This window comes from Acanthopagrus latus, chromosome 7 (assembly GCF_904848185.1).
Source record: "Acanthopagrus latus isolate v.2019 chromosome 7, fAcaLat1.1, whole genome shotgun sequence".
Taxonomy (NCBI): Eukaryota; Metazoa; Chordata; class Actinopteri; order Spariformes; family Sparidae; genus Acanthopagrus; species Acanthopagrus latus.
The window spans coordinates 4,695,571-4,717,114 of record NC_051045.1 but is presented as its reverse complement, the minus strand read 5'-3'; the positions used below and the strand labels follow the sequence as shown (position 1 = coordinate 4,717,114).

The 21,544-nt window shown below is 43.1% G+C and overlaps 2 protein-coding genes across 8 annotated transcripts; one reads left to right on the top strand and one right to left on the bottom strand.

Moving 5' to 3' along the window:
- Nucleotides 1-629: 629 nt before the first annotated feature.
- On the top strand, nucleotides 630-7,646 carry sdf4 (stromal cell derived factor 4). Its single transcript, XM_037103660.1, has 7 exons — nucleotides 630-978; nucleotides 1,779-2,095; nucleotides 3,954-4,090; nucleotides 4,242-4,355; nucleotides 4,466-4,624; nucleotides 5,787-5,962; nucleotides 6,112-7,646. Exons 2-7 carry the CDS (start codon nucleotides 1,785-1,787, stop codon nucleotides 6,286-6,288), a joined length of 1,074 nt encoding a protein of 357 aa, XP_036959555.1. The 5' UTR covers nucleotides 630-978; nucleotides 1,779-1,784; the 3' UTR covers nucleotides 6,289-7,646.
- A 458-nt stretch (nucleotides 7,647-8,104) lies between these two features.
- hipk1a (homeodomain interacting protein kinase 1a) lies at nucleotides 8,105-20,476 on the bottom strand. 7 transcript variants are annotated; one of them, XM_037105413.1, is made up of 17 exons: nucleotides 19,822-20,476; nucleotides 17,922-18,655; nucleotides 17,197-17,570; nucleotides 16,986-17,109; nucleotides 16,298-16,417; nucleotides 16,119-16,205; nucleotides 15,764-15,945; nucleotides 15,481-15,631; nucleotides 13,953-14,172; nucleotides 13,688-13,806; nucleotides 13,114-13,251; nucleotides 11,876-12,024; nucleotides 11,593-11,745; nucleotides 10,599-10,769; nucleotides 10,315-10,511; nucleotides 10,043-10,173; nucleotides 8,105-9,940 (listed from the first exon to the last, which is right to left on the bottom strand). In XM_037105413.1, exons 1-17 carry the CDS (start codon nucleotides 19,859-19,861, stop codon nucleotides 9,509-9,511), a joined length of 3,522 nt encoding a protein of 1,173 aa, XP_036961308.1. In that variant the 5' UTR covers nucleotides 19,862-20,476; the 3' UTR covers nucleotides 8,105-9,508. The 7 variants fall into 7 exon arrangements, with proteins under 7 accessions (XP_036961308.1, XP_036961307.1, XP_036961309.1 ...); XM_037105412.1 differs by having other exon boundaries at nucleotides 11,876-12,027; nucleotides 19,822-20,475; XM_037105414.1 differs by having other exon boundaries at nucleotides 11,876-12,027; nucleotides 13,968-14,172; nucleotides 19,822-20,473.
- Between the last annotated feature and the right edge of the window lie 1,068 nt (nucleotides 20,477-21,544).

Below are 21,544 nucleotides of genomic sequence, written 5' to 3'. Positions count from 1 at the left end.
TTCACACATTATTGCAGATAAAGCATCTTCTAACTAGCTTAGCAGGAATGTGATAAGTGTCTTGAGCATAACACTGCCAGAGCCAGCGTCTTGTTATCGGGCGGTCGCTGGTTAGATTCCCCTGGCTGGCATTTCAAAGTGTCCTTGGGCAACAGACTGAACCCCAGACTGCTCCTGATGTGCTGGTTGGCACTTCGCATGGCAGCGTATGAATGTATGTATGAATTACTGTAAGTCACTTTGGACAAAAGCATCGGCTAAATGCCCCAAATATATTTTAGATATACAAATGCCCAAATGTATGTTAGATATACAAATTCCCACAGACACCTGCAATGATGCTATAATGACATTTCACCCAACACAATTACCTGCACTGATTAAATGTAAGTTAGAAAGGAGTGAAATGTAACTTACTTCACTGTGGACATCATGATAACAGGTTTATTTTGAAAACAAATAAATTGAAAAAAAAATGTAATCTATCATTGTCATTATTATTTATTTATTTGTTTATTTATTTATTTTGTAACTATGTATCTGTACTTCACACTTCGGTTGAGAATCACGTCCTTACAAATTCAATACGAGTTTTACTTTGAAAGTGCAAACCGGAACTTGTAGCGGTGCATCTTTGCTAGCTTAACAGAGGAGGCTAACTCAGCCAGCGACCGGTCCAACTGACAGCTTGAGTGAATTAACGCGAACTGGCAATCATCGGCGAGTGCTTCTCAGCCGGGCTGTGTTTCCTCGGTGGTGTTGTGGACTGAGCCCGGCCCACACTCACGGAGAAAGGGGGAGTGTTGTTGGAGAGCCACGTGTACAGGAACTGGAGTGTGACAGCTCTCCTGGCTGGATCCACCGCAGGTCCGCTTCGATAGGAAGTCAAGCTAGCCAGCTGGTAGCGTTACTCTCACCGCAGCAGCAGCAGCAGCAGCAGCTAGCCAGCTCTCACTCACCCGAACTTCCCCACACAAGGTTGGTCGTTCTCTCTGCGAGCTCTTGTCCTCCTTCACAGCTAACATTGTCGGCTATTCTCTCTCACCAGACAACGCTCAACCCGCTGTGTTGTGTTTATTAGCCTGCTCGTGTTAGCCGCTTAGCTAGCACAGTCAACGGCAGGTTCCGTTAATACGAGTGACGTGACGAGGCTAAATTCACGAGCTAACCGTTTTGTTTTAGGTGAAGACGCAGAGTCAGTTTTTTTTTCTCATTAGCAACTAAACATCCGCTGCTAAATTACTATAACGTTGATAATTTGCGCTTAAATAACACAAGTAATGCGACATAACGATGATTGACAGCTAAGTCATCGTTATAACCTTGTGGGGCATTCAGGTTACATTAACGCCAGCTACAAAACGTTAGATGAGTTCACGTCTGTAATAACCAAACTTTGGTTTATTTATTAATATTAAATGGCAAATGAATCAACACTAAAAGATGTAAAGCGAGTTTTTACGTAAACTATTTTGCGTTTGGCTGTATGTTTGTATTTCTTGGATGTGGAAGACTTTCTTTGACTCTAGCTGTTTCGATCCAACATATTTCCTCATCCTCTTGAGTCCTTTACTGAAGTATGCAATCGATGAGATGGACAGGAATGGGATTTTCCAGTGGGCGTGTTGCAATCGTGGAAAATCCCGTTCGCCGTGAACGTAGCATTACAGCTCAGACAGGAGTGCAAAAACCTGCAATTGACAGTGTTGATGCTCCACATAACTTGAATTTTCAGCTTACATAGCTAATCCTCTACTTTTCTATTCACTGTTCTTCAGGTAATCATGGCTGCTGGGGGAAAACTGTGGTGCGCCAACCTCCTGTCCGTGTCTCTGCTCATCTGCATCCTCCTCCAAACCTTGGATGTGCTTGCACGGCCAGCCAACATGTCAGCCGTTAAAGAAAAGCAAGCGCCCGTCAAGGACGAGAACGAGATTCTCCCCCCGGACCACCTGAACGGGGTGAAGATGGAGATGGACGGCCACCTCAACAAGGACTTCCATCAGGAGGTGTTCCTGGGCAAAGAGATGGAGGAGTTCGACGAGGACTCGGAGCCGAGGAGGAACAGAAAGAAGCTGATTGACATTTTCACCAAGTACGTTGTGACCTTCATTCTTTTTATTATCAGTTCGGAGTTCCAGCATTCCTGAGCTGCATACTTGAGCTGCCGGTCCGGTTCTTCAGAGGTCACCGGCATGACGTCGGGATGCAGACGCAGGACTTTGAATGCCAAACACTGAAACGCTAGACTAGATGCTGTGGTGATATCTATAGTCATCACTGTCACGAGAAGTTAAAGTAGTGCTGGCGTTAGATATGCTTTGTGTGTGTGTGTGTCCCAACATCACGGTATTGCAAAACACACAGAATGAGAAAGTGAGCTGAGTGTTTTGTAACTTCAGTATTATTTACTTTAGAAGGCAGCATCCAGATATAGATAACAATATCAGTTAGAGAACAAATGTGAGGCAATACTTAACAGAACCTGTTATTTTTATTTCATTTTATTCTTAATTCAAAAGATGGAAAGAATGCTGGTTTTGTACCACCTCCAGTCGTGGTGCTTAGAGGAATCACTCTCCCTCTTTGTCTTCTTTGCCTCCTGTCAGCAGGGTTCGTTATCTTCTGCAGTGTTTCCACAGTTATTCCAGTTGTTGTTACCTCAGGCTACTGACTCGGGGAAACAATGCCTCTTGCTATTTCCATTGCACAATTGCAGACGCGCCTCTTTTGTAATTCAACCTCAATTTGTCTGGAAAAAGTCCAGCCTTGTGGCAAACTGATTAGCATAGTGAAATCCAGGCTTACAGGGAACCAATCCAGATGTGGATGGTGTTATTTTTTAACAGCTGTTACACTTTGTATTTACTTCAGAACGATGATAAGTAGAAGCAAAACAAGTTGGTTATGGCCAGTTCAAGTGAAAGTACTCGACCCACAATGTGAAAATGTTCAAGCAGCAGTTAGTTGGTTGAGATGAATCTCATTTTAAATTCTCTCTAATAGGTCTGCAACTAATTACTGTTTTCCTTCTGGATGTTTTCTTGACCAATCCATTTAATCCATATTTCAGTCACAATTAAACCAAACTTAAAATGATCCCGTCACATCATCATATTTTATCGGACCAGCAGCCCTTAGGATTACTGTGTCGCCTCACCAATCGTCCACATTAAAGGGTGTTCACAGGTCTTGACGAGTACTTCTGCATACGAGGTGAAAGTAATATAAAGCCTTTTGTTGCTCAGAGGAAGCTGCATGTAATCTGATAGATTGCCTCCGATGATGTCACTCAGCGGTTAAGTTACATCTTTGGTAATGGAGGCAGCAGGTTTTAAAAAGAAGTACACGTGGAATAACGGAGACGGCTCTGCTGTCCAACAGTGTTGTGCAAAGGTAGACAAGTGGACTGCTTTTCAAAACCTGACCTACTTTTTACACGAATGCAGTCGTGATATATCCCAGTCTGTTTGGTTACTAGTAACTACAGCGTTCAGATAATTGGAGTGGAATAAAACTTACAATATCCTCTGAAATGTGGAATCATAGATGGAAATACTTGAAGTAAAGAGAGACACATTTAAGTGCAGTATTTGAAAATGTAGTAATGTGTATAGCATATATGTGCCATTGTTAAAGCAGAGAGTAATAAGAAAGGGCCACTGTGTATTGTTAAACTTATCCTCCTCCCTGATCTGACAAATATCCTCTCTATTCTTCCCTTATTTTACCTTAAATGGAAATGAATGTTCAGTGTTAAAGCTATTAGGTCTTGGCAGGTTTAAACAAATGCACCGGACTGGACACTAGCCAGACAGATGATAAATCACATGGGTTGTTACAGCTGATAATATACAGTATATGAGCAGTTTAATGTAGCAGTGACAGCGCTAATGTTCAGTAACTCAAACTAAATTGGCAGCTAATTTCGTCTTTAAATTCTCTCCTGACAGAGTCGATTTCAACAAGGACAGGAGCGTGAGCGCCAAAGAGATGCAGCGCTGGATCATGGAGAAGACGGAGGAGCACTTTCAGGAGGCCATGATGGAGAACAAAAACAGTTTCCGCGCTGTGGATCCAGACGGCGACGGTGAGAGAGAGAGAAAAATTACAGTTCAAAGCACACCAGCCGGTCTGTTCTCAAATCCGGTTGGACTTGTGGCCTCTGCGAGCAACACTGTGTCCTAAACTAATAAATGTTTACTGTGTTGTCAAATTATAAACCCATGTGTCGTCCACAGGCCATGTGACGTGGGACGAATACAGAGTCAAATTTCTGGCCAGCAAAGGGTTCAATGAGAAAGAGATTGCTGAGAAAATAAAGAATAATGAGGACCTGAAGCTGGATGAGGAGAGTAAGTATGGAGCTATATGGGATTATATCATGATCTTATCAACAGTGTTATGTGCTGCAGATTGGATCAACAAGATAATTGATTTGGATTTTCTTCTCTTCACGTTACAGCTCAGGAGGTTTTGGAAAGCCTGAAGGACCGCTGGTTTCAGGCCGACAACACCCCGGCCGACCAGCTGCTGAACGAGCAGGAGTTCCTGTCCTTCCTTCACCCCGAGCACAGCAGAGGGATGCTCAAGTACATGGTCAAGGAGATTGTGCGCGACTTAGGTACATCTTTACTCACCCAACACATGAATCCTAGCCGCCTTGTATAGTTAAAACCCATCCTGAAAGAACAAGACCGACAAATGTGTTGGCAAACATCAGCTTATTTACACATCCAGTAGATGGAAAGCAACGTTAGCATTAAGAGTCATGTTCTTGGCTGTGTGATGAAGGTAATTCAAATATTTACTCTGCTGTTACCTTTTTATTGGATCTCAAAAAGCCCCGAGAGAAATATCAGTCTGCTCAGCTGCTGAACTCTCCACTATGTTTATCGTCTCTTTGTCACCTTGGCTGTGATGTTTGTTGCCCGGCAATATGTGTACAGTCAGTTTTTTTTTATTTTTATAGCTGTCTGTTGCTATTGGACGTGTTGATAAGACTGTGAGAGTGAACAAACACTGCACAGTTGCAGGCTGTAAAATCAAAATACATAAAGTCAGTTATTCCTTCCAATGTCAGTACAACACTTTTGATTTTAGCTGCCTTAATGTACATACATCAAGATATTTAAGATGGCAGTGAATGTTTTGCATTTTTACTCTGTGTTTACATGCAGATTGTTTTATTATTAACCTCTTGATGTTGTGTCTTCTTGGTGTCAGTGAATGTAAATGATGCAGATTCTGGCTCAGCAGGTGTTAAACAGGTTCCATGGTTAAATAAATGTTCCTATTTCCTCTTTGCTTCCTGTTGGCATTTTGCCTCAAGGAGTAATAAAGTATGCCTAAGGGCCGCAACTAACACATTTTAATTCGTTAATAAAGTAACTTCTTTAAGATATTGTAATGATGGATTTATATAAAGAACATTGTGACATGATAAAAAGTTCCTGTAGTTCAATGGGACATCTTTTAAATCACTTGTTCACAGATTTAAACCCAAATCTTCACATTTTAGAGGCTGAAGTCAGCAAATTCATTACACAGTTATTATAATTCACGATAGATTTCATTTTTGATCAATTGATTCATTATTATTGGAACTTAGTGACAAGAAGAATCTGATCTCCTTCTGCAAATATCTGCCATTACATTTGCACATTTGATTTTAAAATGCTACATGTTTAACTCGTACACTTGGCCTCTGTGTTAAGGCCCATAATTAACATATATTTAACAGTTACAGGATAAAAGTCTGATGCTGACTGTGCTTTTCCTTGTAGATCAGGATGGTGACAAGAAGCTGACACTGTCAGAGTTCATCTCTCTACCTGTGGGCACCGTGGAGAACCAGCAGGCTCAGGACATCGATGACGACTGGGTCAGAGAGAGGAAGAAGGAGTTCGAGGAAGTCATAGATGCAGATCGTAATGGCATCGTCACCATGGAGGAACTGGAGGTGAGAGTTTGTGTTCGATCAGTCCCTTCTTTGATATCAGACAGTTATTTTTTGTGTTACGTTTTCCAGCATTCTGAATTCTTTTGTATCCAGTCTGCTAAAATGTCGCCATCTTTCCTTTCCTGATGTCTCTCCTGTGCGACACTCAGGAGTACATGGACCCGATGAACGAGCACAACGCTTTGAACGAGGCCAGGCAGATGATCGCCGTCGCGGATGAAAACCAGAATCATAACTTGGAGCTGGACGAGATTCTTAAGTACAGCGAATACTTCACGGGCAGCAAGCTCATGGATTACGCCAGAAATGTTCACGAGGAGTTCTGAAGAACGAAAGCACCCTCGCCCCTCACCTCTGCTCCACGGACAAGCTTAAAGAGGAAGGAGCAACGTCACGATGATCTTGTGTGCAATTGTGTGTTTTAAAAAGCCTCACTGGCCTCTCACTGCTGCCTAAAAACCAATACATCCCTCCCTCAGCCCTGGACTGTCTGCCAGCCGTCAAAGTTGACATGGTCCGCCTTCTGTGTGCCATTAGACTTTTAAATGTTGGGCTTTTGTGGCACTGCAGCAACTTCAAATTGATGTCGGTAATATTGTGAAATGTGTGTATATGAGGAATTTTTCACCCTCCCCGAGTAGATTTTTTGTTTCCCGGTGCAGCGGTGAGAGCGTCTGCGCAGCAAGGCGAGCTGTTTGTTCTGCAGGATCCGTTGTTTTTTTGGTTTTTTTTAAGCCAGTGAGTCTGTATACAGTGTAAATATTCATTGTCACGTACCGATGCCTCTGTAGGAGAGAAGAACCTGCGAAAAAATAAATATAATGCTGCTGAGATGAACAGAGATTTCACTATAGAAAGAGATTTATTGGTGACGCACAAAAAAAAAAACCTTAATTCTCCTAAATTCTAACGGGGATTTTTAGAAAAAGGTGATTAGTGGTGAACAATTCCACTAGTTTCTATGATAGATAGTTATCCGTCCTTCTGCTTATAAAACAGGGTATTGATTAAAAACATAGAGGTAGAACTTTTAAAAACTGCTTCGATACAGTACAGTAATCCTACTTTAGCACAAACGTTCACTAATAATTTATTGTCAGAGAAAAGGAAATTGTAAGCAAAGACTTTAATATGTGAGAACAACGTGGCTTCTTCACGGCGGCCATTTTGAGTTATTGAAGGAAAACGCACGGATGTCACTGATTTCTACGTCGTGGGTTTCACCTGTGCGTGTCAGGACGAACTGTCTCCTGTGTGAAGGACTGTTGTTTTGATCTCGACTCTAAAAACTAATTCATCCTCTTGTTGTGGAAACAGATGAATTTTATTTATTGGATCGGCTGCATCATTGAACATCACAGGAAATGATTCTTTACTGTCTTGGCGACTGGCTCACTCTTCGTCATGTTTTCCTGTTAAAACTTTGAATGACCTTCCTTACTTTACTTCACTTACCTGTACCTTGTTTTTACTTGCATGGACAAACAGTTGAACTACATTCATCCATTTTTGTTGAGATTTTCGATGACCTGTGGCGTATTTGGATCCTGCTGCAGGCGTCTCTGTCCTCAGATGTGTTCCGATTGTAAGATAAGATTTATGATAACAGAATGTGACACAGCTTTATAAAATGTAATGCAAATATACTGGTAAACAATAAATATTTCTTATCAATTACAAAGTTCTTCAGCGGTGAGCTGTTTTTGAGTTGCTTTTATGAGCCATACAAACAATCTAAAACTCAAAGATAGTTATATTTTCTATCATACAGACCTAGAAACTCCTAAGTGCATTTTTGTTTGTTTGCTGTCATGCTAGCAAGCAGCTGTCATTTGTGCTTTTAGCTAAGTGGTAACTTTAGTACGTTAACATGTTTAGCACACATTTGGAGAACCTGTATTCACCATCAAAGTTTAGTGTCAGCATGCTAACATTTGATAATTAGCACCAAAACTATAAACCAAACCAAAATGTTGTGCAAAATGTAACAGTTGAACTAACAAGAGCTGCAACGTTGCAACGTCACCTTGAACTCTGAAAGTGAACAAATAATTGCTAAGTCAGTCAGTTGTTAAGAAAAATAATGGGGCTGGAGGCAGCATGAGAACCAACGATCATCATGTGAAACCAAAGAGTCCCGAATTCTGTTTTGTGAAGATTTTATTGCGTATATACGGGTTAAGGTTCATCGTGTGTCCTATGTAACGTAGCACTTCACAACACAGCAGGATCGTAGGAACAACCATCATTTCACCAAACCAATGATTTAGTTTTAGAAGCGGTTACATACAGAACATCAATTAATATTCTTATAAATCATCGTTGTCGGATTTGATCATTCACAATTGGAAAAAAAAAACAAAAAAAAAACGCATTTACTGTGAATTTTTAACAGTTGCAATCTAAATGGCTTTGACTCTTACATGATGGCGTGAAAACCCCCCGATCGGATTGAATGTGCACGCTTTTACTTCACAAACATCACTTCACAAGACAAGAGCTTTTACATTTTTTTTTCCCCTCCCTCTGATATCGTTAACGCGTTTGTTGTACAAATTAAACAGAACAGTAATAATCCTTCCTGCGAGCGACGCCGGGAAATCGGCGGAAATCTGCAAGTTTACAAACTCATCCTGAATGCTACTTCATGTCAGACACATGCAACCTTAAGATTAACTCCTAAACCTGTAAAAAAAAAACTAAAAAAACACATGAGAACCCCCTCTAAACACCGAGCCTACGTCTACACGGAGTCATACTGCATCTCAACAGATAAATATAATCAAGTCAAAGGCCAGTTCTAAAACAGAATGGAGAACACAGTGACACATCATTGTACAGTACATAGCTTACTCACCTCCATCTTTTTTTTTTTTCATAATACAGATAAAACACACATACACACAGTACATTCATTAATGAAACATACAACACATAAATCTAACTTATCGCGACCTGCCGACGTATTAAAGTTAAAATAAAAGACCTAAATAAGTAAGGCGGTTGTGGATACGTTGATGCGACTTTTAAAACAATTAGTTGACGATTCTGGCGATAATAATCAACAAAGAGCAGCAAGTTCCAGTTTACGTCTCAACGCACATTTCTCACATGAATTTTTTTTTTTAAAAAAGGCTTAACATTTAAAAACAAGAATCAACTTAACATTTCCATCTGCGAGTTTTCAGGGCTGCGATTCTCACGCGTTCTGTCTGACGTGGTTGTAATCGCCCTTAAATCTCAGGAGTCGAGAGCAAACATGACGAGAAAACGCGTCACCGTTCGGATACAAATTGCACAGTTCAGTCATCGTTAACATGCTGTTGCAACATAAAGAAAAACTCCAAAGCTGGAATAGATTAAAAAAAAAAAAAAAAAAAGGTGACCATGATTAAAACATAAATACTTCCTGTGATTATTTGATCCGGACTGGACGGTAAAAAGGAAAGTTTTAAAGTCGGGTTGAAAACGATCACAGTCAGCCGTGATGAGCTTTGTGCTCCTCTCTGGTCGCGGTCTCCATTTTGGTCTTCTTGCTTCAGTTCTCTACAGGTAGGGGTACTGGTTGAGTTTTCGCTGGTAAGGAGCACTGGAGTGGTGGAAAGGCTGCCCTCCCAGCTGCTGCTGCTGCGGCTGCTGCTGCTGCTGCTGCTGCTGCTGTTGGTGGTGTTGGTTGCCGTACTGTCCTGGAGCAGACACTCCGAGGGCCAGGCTGCTGCTCTTCTGCAGCAGAGCCAGGGAGGAGTAAGCCCCGGTCGCCCTGCCATGGCGGGACGAGCCACCTTGCATCTGGTCCACAGCTTGGGACACGGAGGCCAGGGCGGCGGAGGCCGGGTAGGCGTACAGGTTTGGGGTGGAGCTGAAGAGGGTGTTGAAGGATGAGTGGGAGGAGACAGGAGGGGGGTATGTGGGCTGACGCCTCAGGGAACTGCTGCTTCCTGTTTGGTCGTGGGTTGATGACATCACAGCCTGCTGTACCTGGAAACGACGGAGAATATTGACGTTTACAAACCGAGAGTCTGTCTCAGTAACCACACCCGCTGGATTGGTGTGAAGTCAGCAACAATCGAAAGCTGTTACCTGACTCAGGTTCAGAGGCTGAGATCTGCTGGAGGCGGCTCGTGGGTGGCGATCAGCGTTGGAGTCTCCCGGCCGACCGGACTGCTGAGCCGACCCCTTCTTGGTCTTTCCAGAGACACTTGTAGCTTGATCTACCAGTGAGAGGCAGACAGAATACGCTGAGCAGTGAGTACAACTGATCCACTAAGGTCACATGATAGAACCACATCTAGTTTATTATAGTAAAGTTAATATACTGAAGACTAGAGGATTAGGTCAATGTCTTAGAGCACCTGGAGCTGCCGGAGCTTTGTGGGTTGTGCTCTCCCCCGGCTGGCTCTTCACTGAGGGCATGATGATGGCCAGAGACTTGGCGGGCGGCTGGGAGTTGGTTTTGGGGCTCAGCGGGCTGCTGGTAGAAGAGTCGGAGTCGTGGGAGTCGTGCACCGTCACACAGCTGATCACGTTCGTCCTCTGACTCGTACCAGAGCTGCAGGACAGAATAAGAGAGGAGTAAAGGACTATTTCAGATGATTTTTATTCAATTTCAGAGCTCACAGTCAGGAAATGAGCTCACCAGGCAGCAGGGAACTTCCTGTCGTCCTCGTCCTCTGAGTCGCTGTGGATGGTGATGATGCTGACGGCAGGACTGGGAGTGTCAGAGATGATGATGGGCTGAGACTGGTCACCCGCAAAAGCAGAAGTGTTGTGGACCACAGTGGTGGTCGAATGGACTGAAGACACGGGCCTGGAGGGGACAAAGTTCACTGTCACTACCGGATCAGATTCTGAATCTGTTGGGTCGTTCCAGTTCAACCTTTTCTCACTGCATTTCATGAAGTACTGTAAATTAGTCTTTCAATTGTTTTACAGGCGATTCTTTTTTAATGTCAGAAACCAAGTGACATATTTTGGGGGTTGGAGAATTTTTTTTTTTTTTTTTTTACACATCTGATAATTTTTGTTTTTGTATGTGGAAACAGTGAAAACATTTTTTTTCTGGAAATTTTTCACGCTTGAAATCAAGTGGGGGGGGTTTCAGTGGGAAAACATTTTTTTTGACAAATTGAAGAATTTTTGTCGTGTAAAACTGAGTTTGAGAAAGTCTGGCTTGAGAAAAACCATAAACGGAGTTAACAAAAAAAAAAAAAAAAAAAAACATTTTTCAGGAAAAAAATATATATGTAACAAAATAATTAAACACATATGAGTGTGAAAATAAGTGAAAACATTTTTTGTCTACAGAATATTTTTTCTTTTACAAATCTGAGCAAATAGAAAACGTTTATTTTCTCTAGAGAAAAAATCTGAGCATTATTTGTTGTCTTTCAACTGTTAAACTGAAACCCCCCCATTTTTCAGGAGATCTTTTATTTTTCAGGACACAAAAAGAGGAAGAAAACCTGGAGAATTTTGAACACATCTGAGGATTTTTTTCTTCATATTTTAAGTTGAATGAAAAAAATATATGTATTTATGGAGGATTTTTTTCTCCCCTTCGTGCCTTAAACTGAAACTTCATGTTTGAGATGACACATGGAAAAAAAAAAAATCTCTGTCTGACTGTCTACCTGGCTCTGCTCTCGGCGTGTCGACCCTTTGGCCTCTTGCCCTGTTGGGCTCTTGAGTGAGCGGCCCCTGAGTTGTGGCTTTGGGACGCGGCGTGACGGCCGGCTCCAGAGTCCTGCTGGCCGACGCCATCGTACTGGCTTCCATGCCGACCCCTGAGAAAAGAAGAAAAATATTAACTCACACATTATAAACACTCCTGTATGCATCTTTTTGTATGAGAGTGACCTGAAGCTGTCTTTAAACGCACCATGAAGACACAGAGTCCCGTCAGACTAAACTCACCTCCAGCCTGAAGCCTGCTGATTGTCGGGGACGGGGGCTCCCATGGGTGAGTCGGGCACCACGGCCTGCCCGGGGTTGTGGATGGCCATGCCGGGCATCTGCTGCCATGTGGAAGGGATGAGGATCTGCTGTGTGCCTGCTGGCCAGCCCTGCTGTACACACACACACACACACACACATATAAACACATGTTTGAACACCACATTCCAAGTCAAACAACCTTCTGGAGTAAGACTTCAACAGTGTCGACCAGTGTGGAATCAAAGCCGGAGCTGTTTTCTGAGAGAATCAGTCTGAGATAAAAGACATGATGAGCACAGTTTGCTGACTAACACCAATGTTCCCATCGCTTTCCAACACCAAGACATCCAGCAGATGTCTCTCACACACACACACACACACACAGACACACACACTGACAGCTAAACAGAACATAAGAGATGTGGCAGCAGGACCACAATCTGTATCCTGCCTCCAGACTTAATCCTGCGCAGAGAGAGCTGCACTTGTTAGAATGTGATTTCAGAAGCAGTGAACAGCAAACCAAGCTTAAAGGAAAGGAAGAAAAAAAACATTCCTGTCAGGTTCTGATGCCAAGCAATGCATGTCATAGAGAGCCAGCACCGTGAAAACATAGAGCGGGTCCAGAAACCAGACAGCCCACCTGAAAGTGATGAAAATGTGTTAGTGTGAGATAAGAAGAGGAAGAAATAAAGAAGCCATTCCTGTTTTCACCGTGATCATGAACGCTGAAACACTGGTGAGACAGCATCAACGCCGGCATGGAGCTTCAAATGTGTCAACGTCCAGACAATTTTTTGAACTGTCTGGAAATTTCTCTAAACTTTTGTGATGAATTAAAAGGATTTGGACTGATGTGTTGTTTTTGCGGTCTTCTACTCGATGAAGGCACAGGTATCAATATTCAAACATGTGTTTAAAGTCGTCCATTTCTGACTAACTGCGGGAGTGAAATGAGGATTTTCTATGTGCATCCAGTTCAACTGAACCAGGAGTGTGTGTGGTTTTATAAATATGCGTGTATGTTTCTTATTCTGTACGTACACAAAGTTGTTGCTGTGATTCTACAACAGTTTTATGGATTAAGCCCCTGAAGCTTCAAGCAAAAGCACAAACCAGAACAACGAGCTGCACATGCGTCCCACGCTCCGCTTACACGTCAGCTGATGGGGAAGGAAGAAGAGATTTCTTGTGATGATGGTGTTTGTTGTTTTTACCATCATGGAGGAATTGTGATCCAGCAGGCCGCCGAGGCTTTCACCCCTGCAGCCAACCGGCAGCCGGACCGAGTCTAAACGCGGCATTCCCGCCACTGAGGCGTACAGGCTGCTTACCAGCAGGGGGTCGAGGGAGGCCTGGGAGGAGGTGTGAGGGGGGGAGGAGGGTGACAGGAGTGGAGGTGTGAAATCATCCAAACAGACTGACGGCAGAAAGATACGCTTCATATTCTACAGAATCATGTAAGGAAGAGAAAATCTGTGCTTTGGATGAAGAATTTTCAGTCAGTGACACCAGAACATGAATATTGTTTTATGACGACAGCACAGAACATGTAGACAAACCACATGTACAAAGATGTTGACATCAGACCCGGTTTTAAGGGTCACAAGTCAAAAAAAGGTTGAAACAACTGGTTAAGGAACATAAAATGGAAACACACACGTCAGGTACACGTACCTCAAAACTGTACTTGTGTAAATTTACTCACAAACATTCAACTGACCCTTTTGATGAGTGGATTAAAAACTGGAATAAATGAAACAATAAAAGTCTTGATCTTCAGGGTCCTACCTGTGCCAGCATGCCAGGCTGGATGTGCAGCGACTGGGAGGACTGGTTCTGAGGAACTAAAGGTACCGAGTTGTCCATCCTCACTGGATAACCAGACGGCTTATTGGATGTTTGAAGACCTATCAGGACAAGCACAGATAAACACAAAATAAATACATTTAGAACGGCACAAAGGTAAAAATCAATGAAATGTTTATTTTTCTTGTCGCTGGCTGGTCAAATTATTTTAATCAGTTTCTTCTTATAAAAACAATATGACACTAACATCTTGCATTCTCACCCTGGATGGTCGGGGGGCAAACGATGAGCGTCTGCTGGAAGGGCTCAGTCTGGGTGCAGAGCTGGGTGGGTCTGGTCTGCAGGGGGACGCCCTGCTGGGTCAGACCGGGGATGTTTATGGTGGCCTGTTGGTAGAGACCGGGTTGGTAGTTCAGCAGAGGGACGTTGCTGCTGAGGGACAGGGACTGGCCTCCTGTAGAGGCCATCTGTAGGAAAACACAGTGCTGTAATTATGACTTCAGTGCAATTATATATTGGTTTTAATTCACTTTTTAATTGTTGCACGTAACAGTTCTATCAATTGGGCAAGTGAGTGATTACGGTGCTCCATTTTCCTAGTTTTTTAATGTGTGTAACTGCATCCATGTCCCTCCAGGGGAGAAAAGAAGAGTAAAGAAATATTTTTACTTTTTTTTCACTAAGCTTGACACAGTAAAAAAAAAAATGTATTCATGTGGTTTTTTTCCATGTGTCTAGAGCAACTGAAAATATTTCACAACTCTTGTTTGCTTTCCTGGAGGAACATGAATGCTGTTCATCTTATGTAGGACATCTTCTCCTGAAAGAAATCATGAAAAATAAAGTCTGTTCAGAGGGAAATTAAGACTATTTGTGTTCTCCCTCTGCTTTTCATGTGTGAAATAGTGCGAAAGAAATGTTTTCATGAGAAAGTGTGTCAAGACAAGTATATTTTTTTCAGGAGAACATCATTTTTCATGTGTCGAGCTGAATAATATAAAAAAAAACAAAAAAACAGGAGAAACATTTTTTTGTGCGTATGAAACCCAGCTGAAAAAAAATCAGGGGACATGAGGCAATTTTTTAAAGTGTAATACTCAATTTGACCACAAGAGGCCGAAATGCAGCGTTACTCGTGTACTGAATAAGGTAAACAGCATCTACGTTCCTCCAGGGGAGCAAAGACGAGTAAAGAAATATTTTCTTGTGAATTAATTTTTTTTTACTGAGCTTGACACATGAAAAAACACTCTTTTTTCACTGGGTTTCACAGAAAATAAAAAATGTTCTAGGAAAAAATGTTTCGACACATTTTTGATTTTGTGCCAAACATATTTTTTATACTGGGTTTCATAGTAACATGAACATAATAACAAAAACTGTTCCTGTAAAAATGTATTTTCCCATTTTGCTTGACACACACATCTCACAGTTTTCAAAAAATTTCTATTTTTAGAACTTAGAAAAATTGAGCACCAAAAAAAAAAAGTGCCCCTTAGGTCTACCGTATGAAACAGATTTTGAAAGAAATCATTCCTTGGCTTTCCAAATAGACACTGTAAATGGAAATCTTCAGGAAATCATTTTCTTTAGCACAAGAAGAAACCTATGAATCACATTCTGCACAAAATGAGGACATGCAGGGCTGATGAATGAGGCTCCAGACCCATCACTGTTACAAGTGAACGATATAACCTGGAACAAGGATTGGGAAGGATATTGCTAAGAAGAGAAAAGAAAATGACCCTGTGGCAGGTCACAGATAATGTTCTCACCTGATTGTGCTGGTTGAGCTGGCTACTGAAGGTGACAGTGAGGTTGGTGGCTGCACTTGGTGTGTTGTTGCTGGCAAACATGTTCTTGCCGTTCTCGAAGGCGCTGCATCTGCGTTTGCATATATCCATGTTTTGGAAACAGGACTTCACACTGTAAAACATGAAACACGGTCAGCAACACAGGCGCAAGCTTCAGCAACACAGTCAGACTCTTCATCACGACTGAACGAAAACACAGATCAATACCTCGACTGATCATCTACAGCTGAATGTGTTGTCTTACTGTGAGCTGTGAGGGAAGTGCAGCAGGTGTGTCATGGTAACGAATGGATGGTTCAGCGTCTTCATGGGCGTGATCCGTTTGTCTGCGTCGAGCGTCAGCATCTTCTTCAGCAGGTCGATGAACTCCCGTCTGTCGGCCTTCTCTGCCAGGATGTCAGTCCCCTCCAGGTTAGTCATGTTCACCTGCAGAGAGACAGGAAGTTTGTCACAGTTCCTGGTGCACCTGATGTCATCACTTTCATTCAGTTAAAGTGCTGCGCATACAGCTGGAGGGGGGATTTAAAATAACAAGCTCTAGCTTCAATATCACTCCGAACTGCAGGAGGTGACCTAGAATGAATCCGCTCCTTCCTCACCTGCATCATATCATCCAGACAGTTGAAGATGTACTTTCTTGCCTCCTTCGACTTGATGCCCATCTCGGCCTCGTGCTCCGCAGGTGTCTGCAGAAAAAAGAGCCGCAGCGAGACTTCAGTACATGTGCCGTAAATACACCTGTGATACAATCTCTCAGACATTTTTGAGTGTCACTCACTTTGAGTCTCCACAGGGGGTAGCTCGAGTCAGGGCCTCTGTTGAAAAAGCGGCTGGTTTTGGTTCCTGCGCTCAGCAGGTACTCGGCTGGAAGGCCCTGTGTCTGCGAGATGTAACGAATCTGAGAGATGCAAACAAAAAAGGGGGAAAGAATGTCAAGTAACAAGCAGGAGACAAATGTCAAAACTACACGACCTACATTTCTGATGAATAGCAGTTTATGAAGCCGATACCACCTGAGGGCCGGGTGTGTCTGTCTCTGTATGTCATCTTGCTGGTTCACACAAGAGATTCACATGAAAAACTGAAGTGGGATCAGGTCACTGTTTTAGTTAAACTGTCACATGTCCTGAAACATTATTTGTACTTAATGCAAAAGACACACTTCCCTCTCATGTCTGACACTCTGACAGCGCTGCTAAGTGAACTGCCAAATACAGTCATCTTTTTCACACTTAATACACATTCAGTTACGGCGCTTCTAAGAGAGGCAGTAACAGACAGGATGGTGTGGGGACGCTTCTACAAACTGACGCTTTTTACGAGGAAAGAAACCGCTTAAACTTACATACAAGAAGGCACGAATGATTAAAACATTTTCTGAGCTGCAGAATTTTCTTTAGGGAGTCAGGGAAAATTGCAGTTAAAAGATTTAGAGAAGATACATGCATGAGAGTGCTGCAGCTGACCTGATCGTACTCTGAGGCACCGGGATAAAGAGGCCATCCCAGGAACAGCTCAGCGATGACGCACCCCAAAGACCACATGTCGATGGCTTCACAGAAAGGAAGGCCCAGAATGATCTCCGGAGCTCTGCGAGCACATCCAAATGGACGAATGACTAGATGACAGCAAGTAATTTACGTAACCAAAATTTGAATTTCAGGCTTAAATACCCACCTGTAGTATCGTGACTGCAAGTAGGTGGAGCAAACCGCTTTGGACACGTGGCTGGCCGAGCCGAAGTCGATGACCTTCACTCTGTACGGCTGCCGCAGAGGGTCCACTAACATGATGTTCTCGGGCTTCAGGTCGGCGTGGATCAGACCCAGGCTCTTCAGCTTCATCAGAGCCGTGGCGACCTGCTGCAGGATGGGCCGGATGCACTTGAGCAGCAGAGGGCTGAACTTGCTGTGCTTCAGGAAGTCGTAAAGGTTCTGCTCCAGCATCTCAAACACAAGGCACGTGTGGTTCTTGTGCTGGAAACACTCGTACGAGCGGACGAAGTTGAACTCGTCGGCGTTCTCCGTGCTCAGTCTGCTCAGGATGCTCACCTACAGGGACGACAGAGAGGGATAAGTGGGTTCATTAATGGATGAGGGATGAAGAAAACACCAAGACACCTTTTGTACTTTTAGACCTGGGTTTCACTACTTTTAATTGTCGTCTTTTAGCAGAATAGGCACACATCCTAAAAGTGAGAAAATAAATAAATATCTGTATACAAATGGACAGGAAGGAAGGAAAGTGCCAGAGCTGCTTCCCAGAGCTGGGGAAAAAAAACATGTTGACATGGGGCTGCACAAAGCATCAGAATATTAGAAGAAATGTATTTTCTTTTAAATCCTATTCCATCCGTGTAAGAATTCATGCTTTTTTGGTCACATTTTACACAACATACTCGCCTCAATTTGACCTTGCCGAGCATAAGAAGGATGATTCTTCAAGATTTTGATCGCCACTATCTCGTTTGTGCCTCGCTTCCAGCATTTAGCCACCTGGCCGAAGGTGCCACGTCCCAGGAACTCCAGCACCTCGTAGCTGTTGGACATGGAGCACAGGATCTCGTGCTGGACCAGCTGGTAGTCGCCCTCGCTGTGGGAGTTGCTGCTCTTCGTGGTAGAAGTGGAATGTGCTATGGACTGAGCGGTGGTGGTCCCCCCTCCACCACCGGTGCGGTTTGAGACCACGGGGGCTGAGAGCTCCTCCAGGATCTGGACGCTGTCGCTGCTGTCCACCTCCTCGCTCTTCCTCTTCAGGCTGTACTGCTTGTGGTAGAGGTCACACGGCTGGGAGGACGACTCGGCATCCTTGACGCGGCGGCTGGAGGACGACGACGAGGAAGAGGAGGAGGGAGGTCCGCGGAGGCTGCCTGTGCTGTCTGCTGCCCGCACCACCGTCTGCTCCCGGGAACCGGCCGCCGGCGGGTGCGCCTGGTGGGAGTTGTACACCGGGTTGAAGTTTGAGCCAGAAGTGGAGGGTGCAGCTCCCTGGGTGGGGCTCTGCTGGTAGTAACCATTATCTCCCAGCTGGTTGGACACATCCCAGGCAGGGTTCTCCACTTTGAGCCTCTTGGAACGGGAGTAGGCACTGGAGGACACAGAGGGGGAGGAGAACACCTGGAGCTGGGACGCCATGTCTGTGGACAGGATGATGACAAAGAGTTAAGAGCCTGTTATTACTGATGCAGACAAGTTGTGACAATTTCATATGTCTAGATTCATTATACATAAAGTGACATATTTCCAACCTTTTTTATTTCTTATTTGGATGATTACAGCTCATGAAAATCAACACTGCAGTATCTCAAACTACTAGAGTATTACACAAGACCAATCAAATAAAAAGATTTATAATGCAAAAAATATGGACCTTCTGAAAAGCATATTAATTTATGCATTCAACGCTTGGTCGGCGCTCCTTTTGCAGAATTAATGCATCAGTGCGGTGTGTCCTGGAGGAAATCAGCCGATCCGAACCCCATAGATTCTCTGTGGTCGGCTGGCCAGTCAAGCACAGTAACAGCACGGTCAGCAAACCCGTTACTAGTAGTTCTGGCACAGCGGGCAGCTGCTGAGTCCAGCTGGAGAAAAGAAATCAGCGTCTCCAGACTGTGTGGAGACGCTGGTTTTACTTTTCCAGCAAGAAAATTATTAGTAATATTCTAAATATTTCGATTTTCATGAGTTATACACCATAATCATCCAAATTACAACAAAAAATGACTTGAATACATTTGTATTACAAGAAACAAATGAACTTTTCCATGATATTCTAATTCTTTTAGATGCTCATGTAGCTAATTTTTGAGTTTCCAGATCTACATAGTGCTCCTTTAATATTAACCCACTCAAACACTGCAGCACTGTTTACATCTGTTTAAAGTGCAGCTGGATGAGCAACCAGCAGTTTTTCAAGTTTTAGTTACTTTACACTTTCTACTTCATCACCAGAGAGAAATACTGTACTTTTACTACCACTACATTGATTTCCCAGGTGTGATTGGGCTACTTTCTTTGTTTTTCCTTTTCTTCTCTTACATAGTTTTTTTTTCATTTTTGGAAAATTTACATAAAACGGTCATGCAAAAATGCCAATAATTAGGTTCCCTCTTTAAGAAAAAAAAAAAAAAATACTGAATGTGTGGTCCCTCCAGCTCTACCTGTTACCCCCCTGCAGGGTCACACAGTGGGGTCAGGGCTGTGGTTTGTGCGCCCCCCCCCCCACCTTCAGGTGTCTATGCACGCCACTGCTAATAAAGCTAACTGCTGCCTGACAGTCTCACCTCTTCATGACATACATTACCTGTAACTGATGCCCGAACACACCGTCGCTGATCTGACATTTAAGGCCTCTTCATCATCATCATCATCATCATCATCATCATCATCATCATCTTCTCGCCGGGCTGTGTGTGGTGCTGCAGCGGATCAGCTGAGCTGCTAGCTGCCTGCTGCTGCTGCTGGAGCTCTCTCACTCTACCGGGATGGATGACGGCTAAGCTAACAGCTAGCTAGCCAGCTGCAACCATCCGAGTCACATCTGACTCGAATCCGCAGTCACATCGCGTGTCAAGCGAGCAGAACGTGCATAATGTCAGCGGAGGGTGTCAGACAGCCTCATAATGAGCGCTGCCGCCCGGACACAGCTCCATCATCACGGACCGTCCGCTCGCCGTACTTCCTCCCTGACCGCCGACGTCACGGAGAGACGTGACGGACGTCAACGGCTCTGACAGACAGCCGAAGATCGTCTATGTTTTCAGTTTTTTTTTTTTCTTCTTCTTCTTAAAGACTTTACCACCGTTTAAATCTGTAATTAATGAATCTTAATCTGTTAAAGAGCAGTTGGATGAGTGACCAGCAGTGGTGGAATGTAATCAAGTACATTTACTAGAAGAAGAAGTACTAGACCCATTACTGCGTTACTGTTTTCCTCTACAGAGATAAACACTGTACTGTTTCACTGGTTTCATTGATGTTGAATGGCTCCTAATTATTTATTGTTTATAACTGTGTGTAGTGACAAAATGAACAAATGCATAACAGTGTGGAAATCTTCAATTATTACACCTTATAATACTTCCTTTTTAACTTTGAACTCACATAATCATGGTTGGTCAAAAAGTAATTGCCTTACTTGTATAACTAACATGATGTACTTTTACTGTCAAAATCCTCAACAGAGAACAAGAGTAATTATTTTTTCCCAACTTTGATGTGGAATAAAAAACGTATTTTCCATAAGTAGACCGAGATTCATACACTACTGAACAAAGTACTTCCTAGACTACTTGCATGCATAATATGAAGTTCTTTTACTGTGTACTTTTAGAGTAATCCTGTGTCAAAATCCTCAACAGAGAACAAGACTAATTATTTTTGCTGAACTTTGATGTGGAATAAAAAACTTATTTTACATAAGTAGTCCAGGATTCATACACTACTGAACTTAGTACTTCCTAGACTACTTGCATGAATAATATGAAGTAACTTTTACTGTGTACTTTTTGAGTAATCCTGTGTCTAAATCCTTAACAGAGAACAAGTCTTTTCGCCCAAATTTGATGCAGAAATGTACTTGTAACAGAGTATTTCCTCCAACACGCTGACTGTGGTTGACTAGGAGCAGAAAGGACAGTTGAGATAGACGTGCCACTCCTCGCTGACAGTGACATCAGGAAGACGGGGCAGAAAAAGTTGTGGTTCTGTTGTGGTTTTAATCCTGCTCATCCCTGATTTTTAAAGAACCTGTTGAGTCTTTTGGTGGAGTCCAGTGTCTCCGCTTGGTGAGACAAGCAGAGTTGCTAGACATTTAAAAGTCCACTTGATTATCTTTACAGCCGTTCATCTGAATTTAAAAGTCAATATTTAAAACTATGTTTATTCTCTCCTGGTTTCCTCTGTCTTCCAACCTCACAGAAACTTTTATGTCTGATGATAAAAGACAGGAAGTCACTGGTCTCACATTTGGACACAAGAGGGCGCTGTTGTATCAGCTCCATGTTGTGATGTAGGTTAACAGGTTG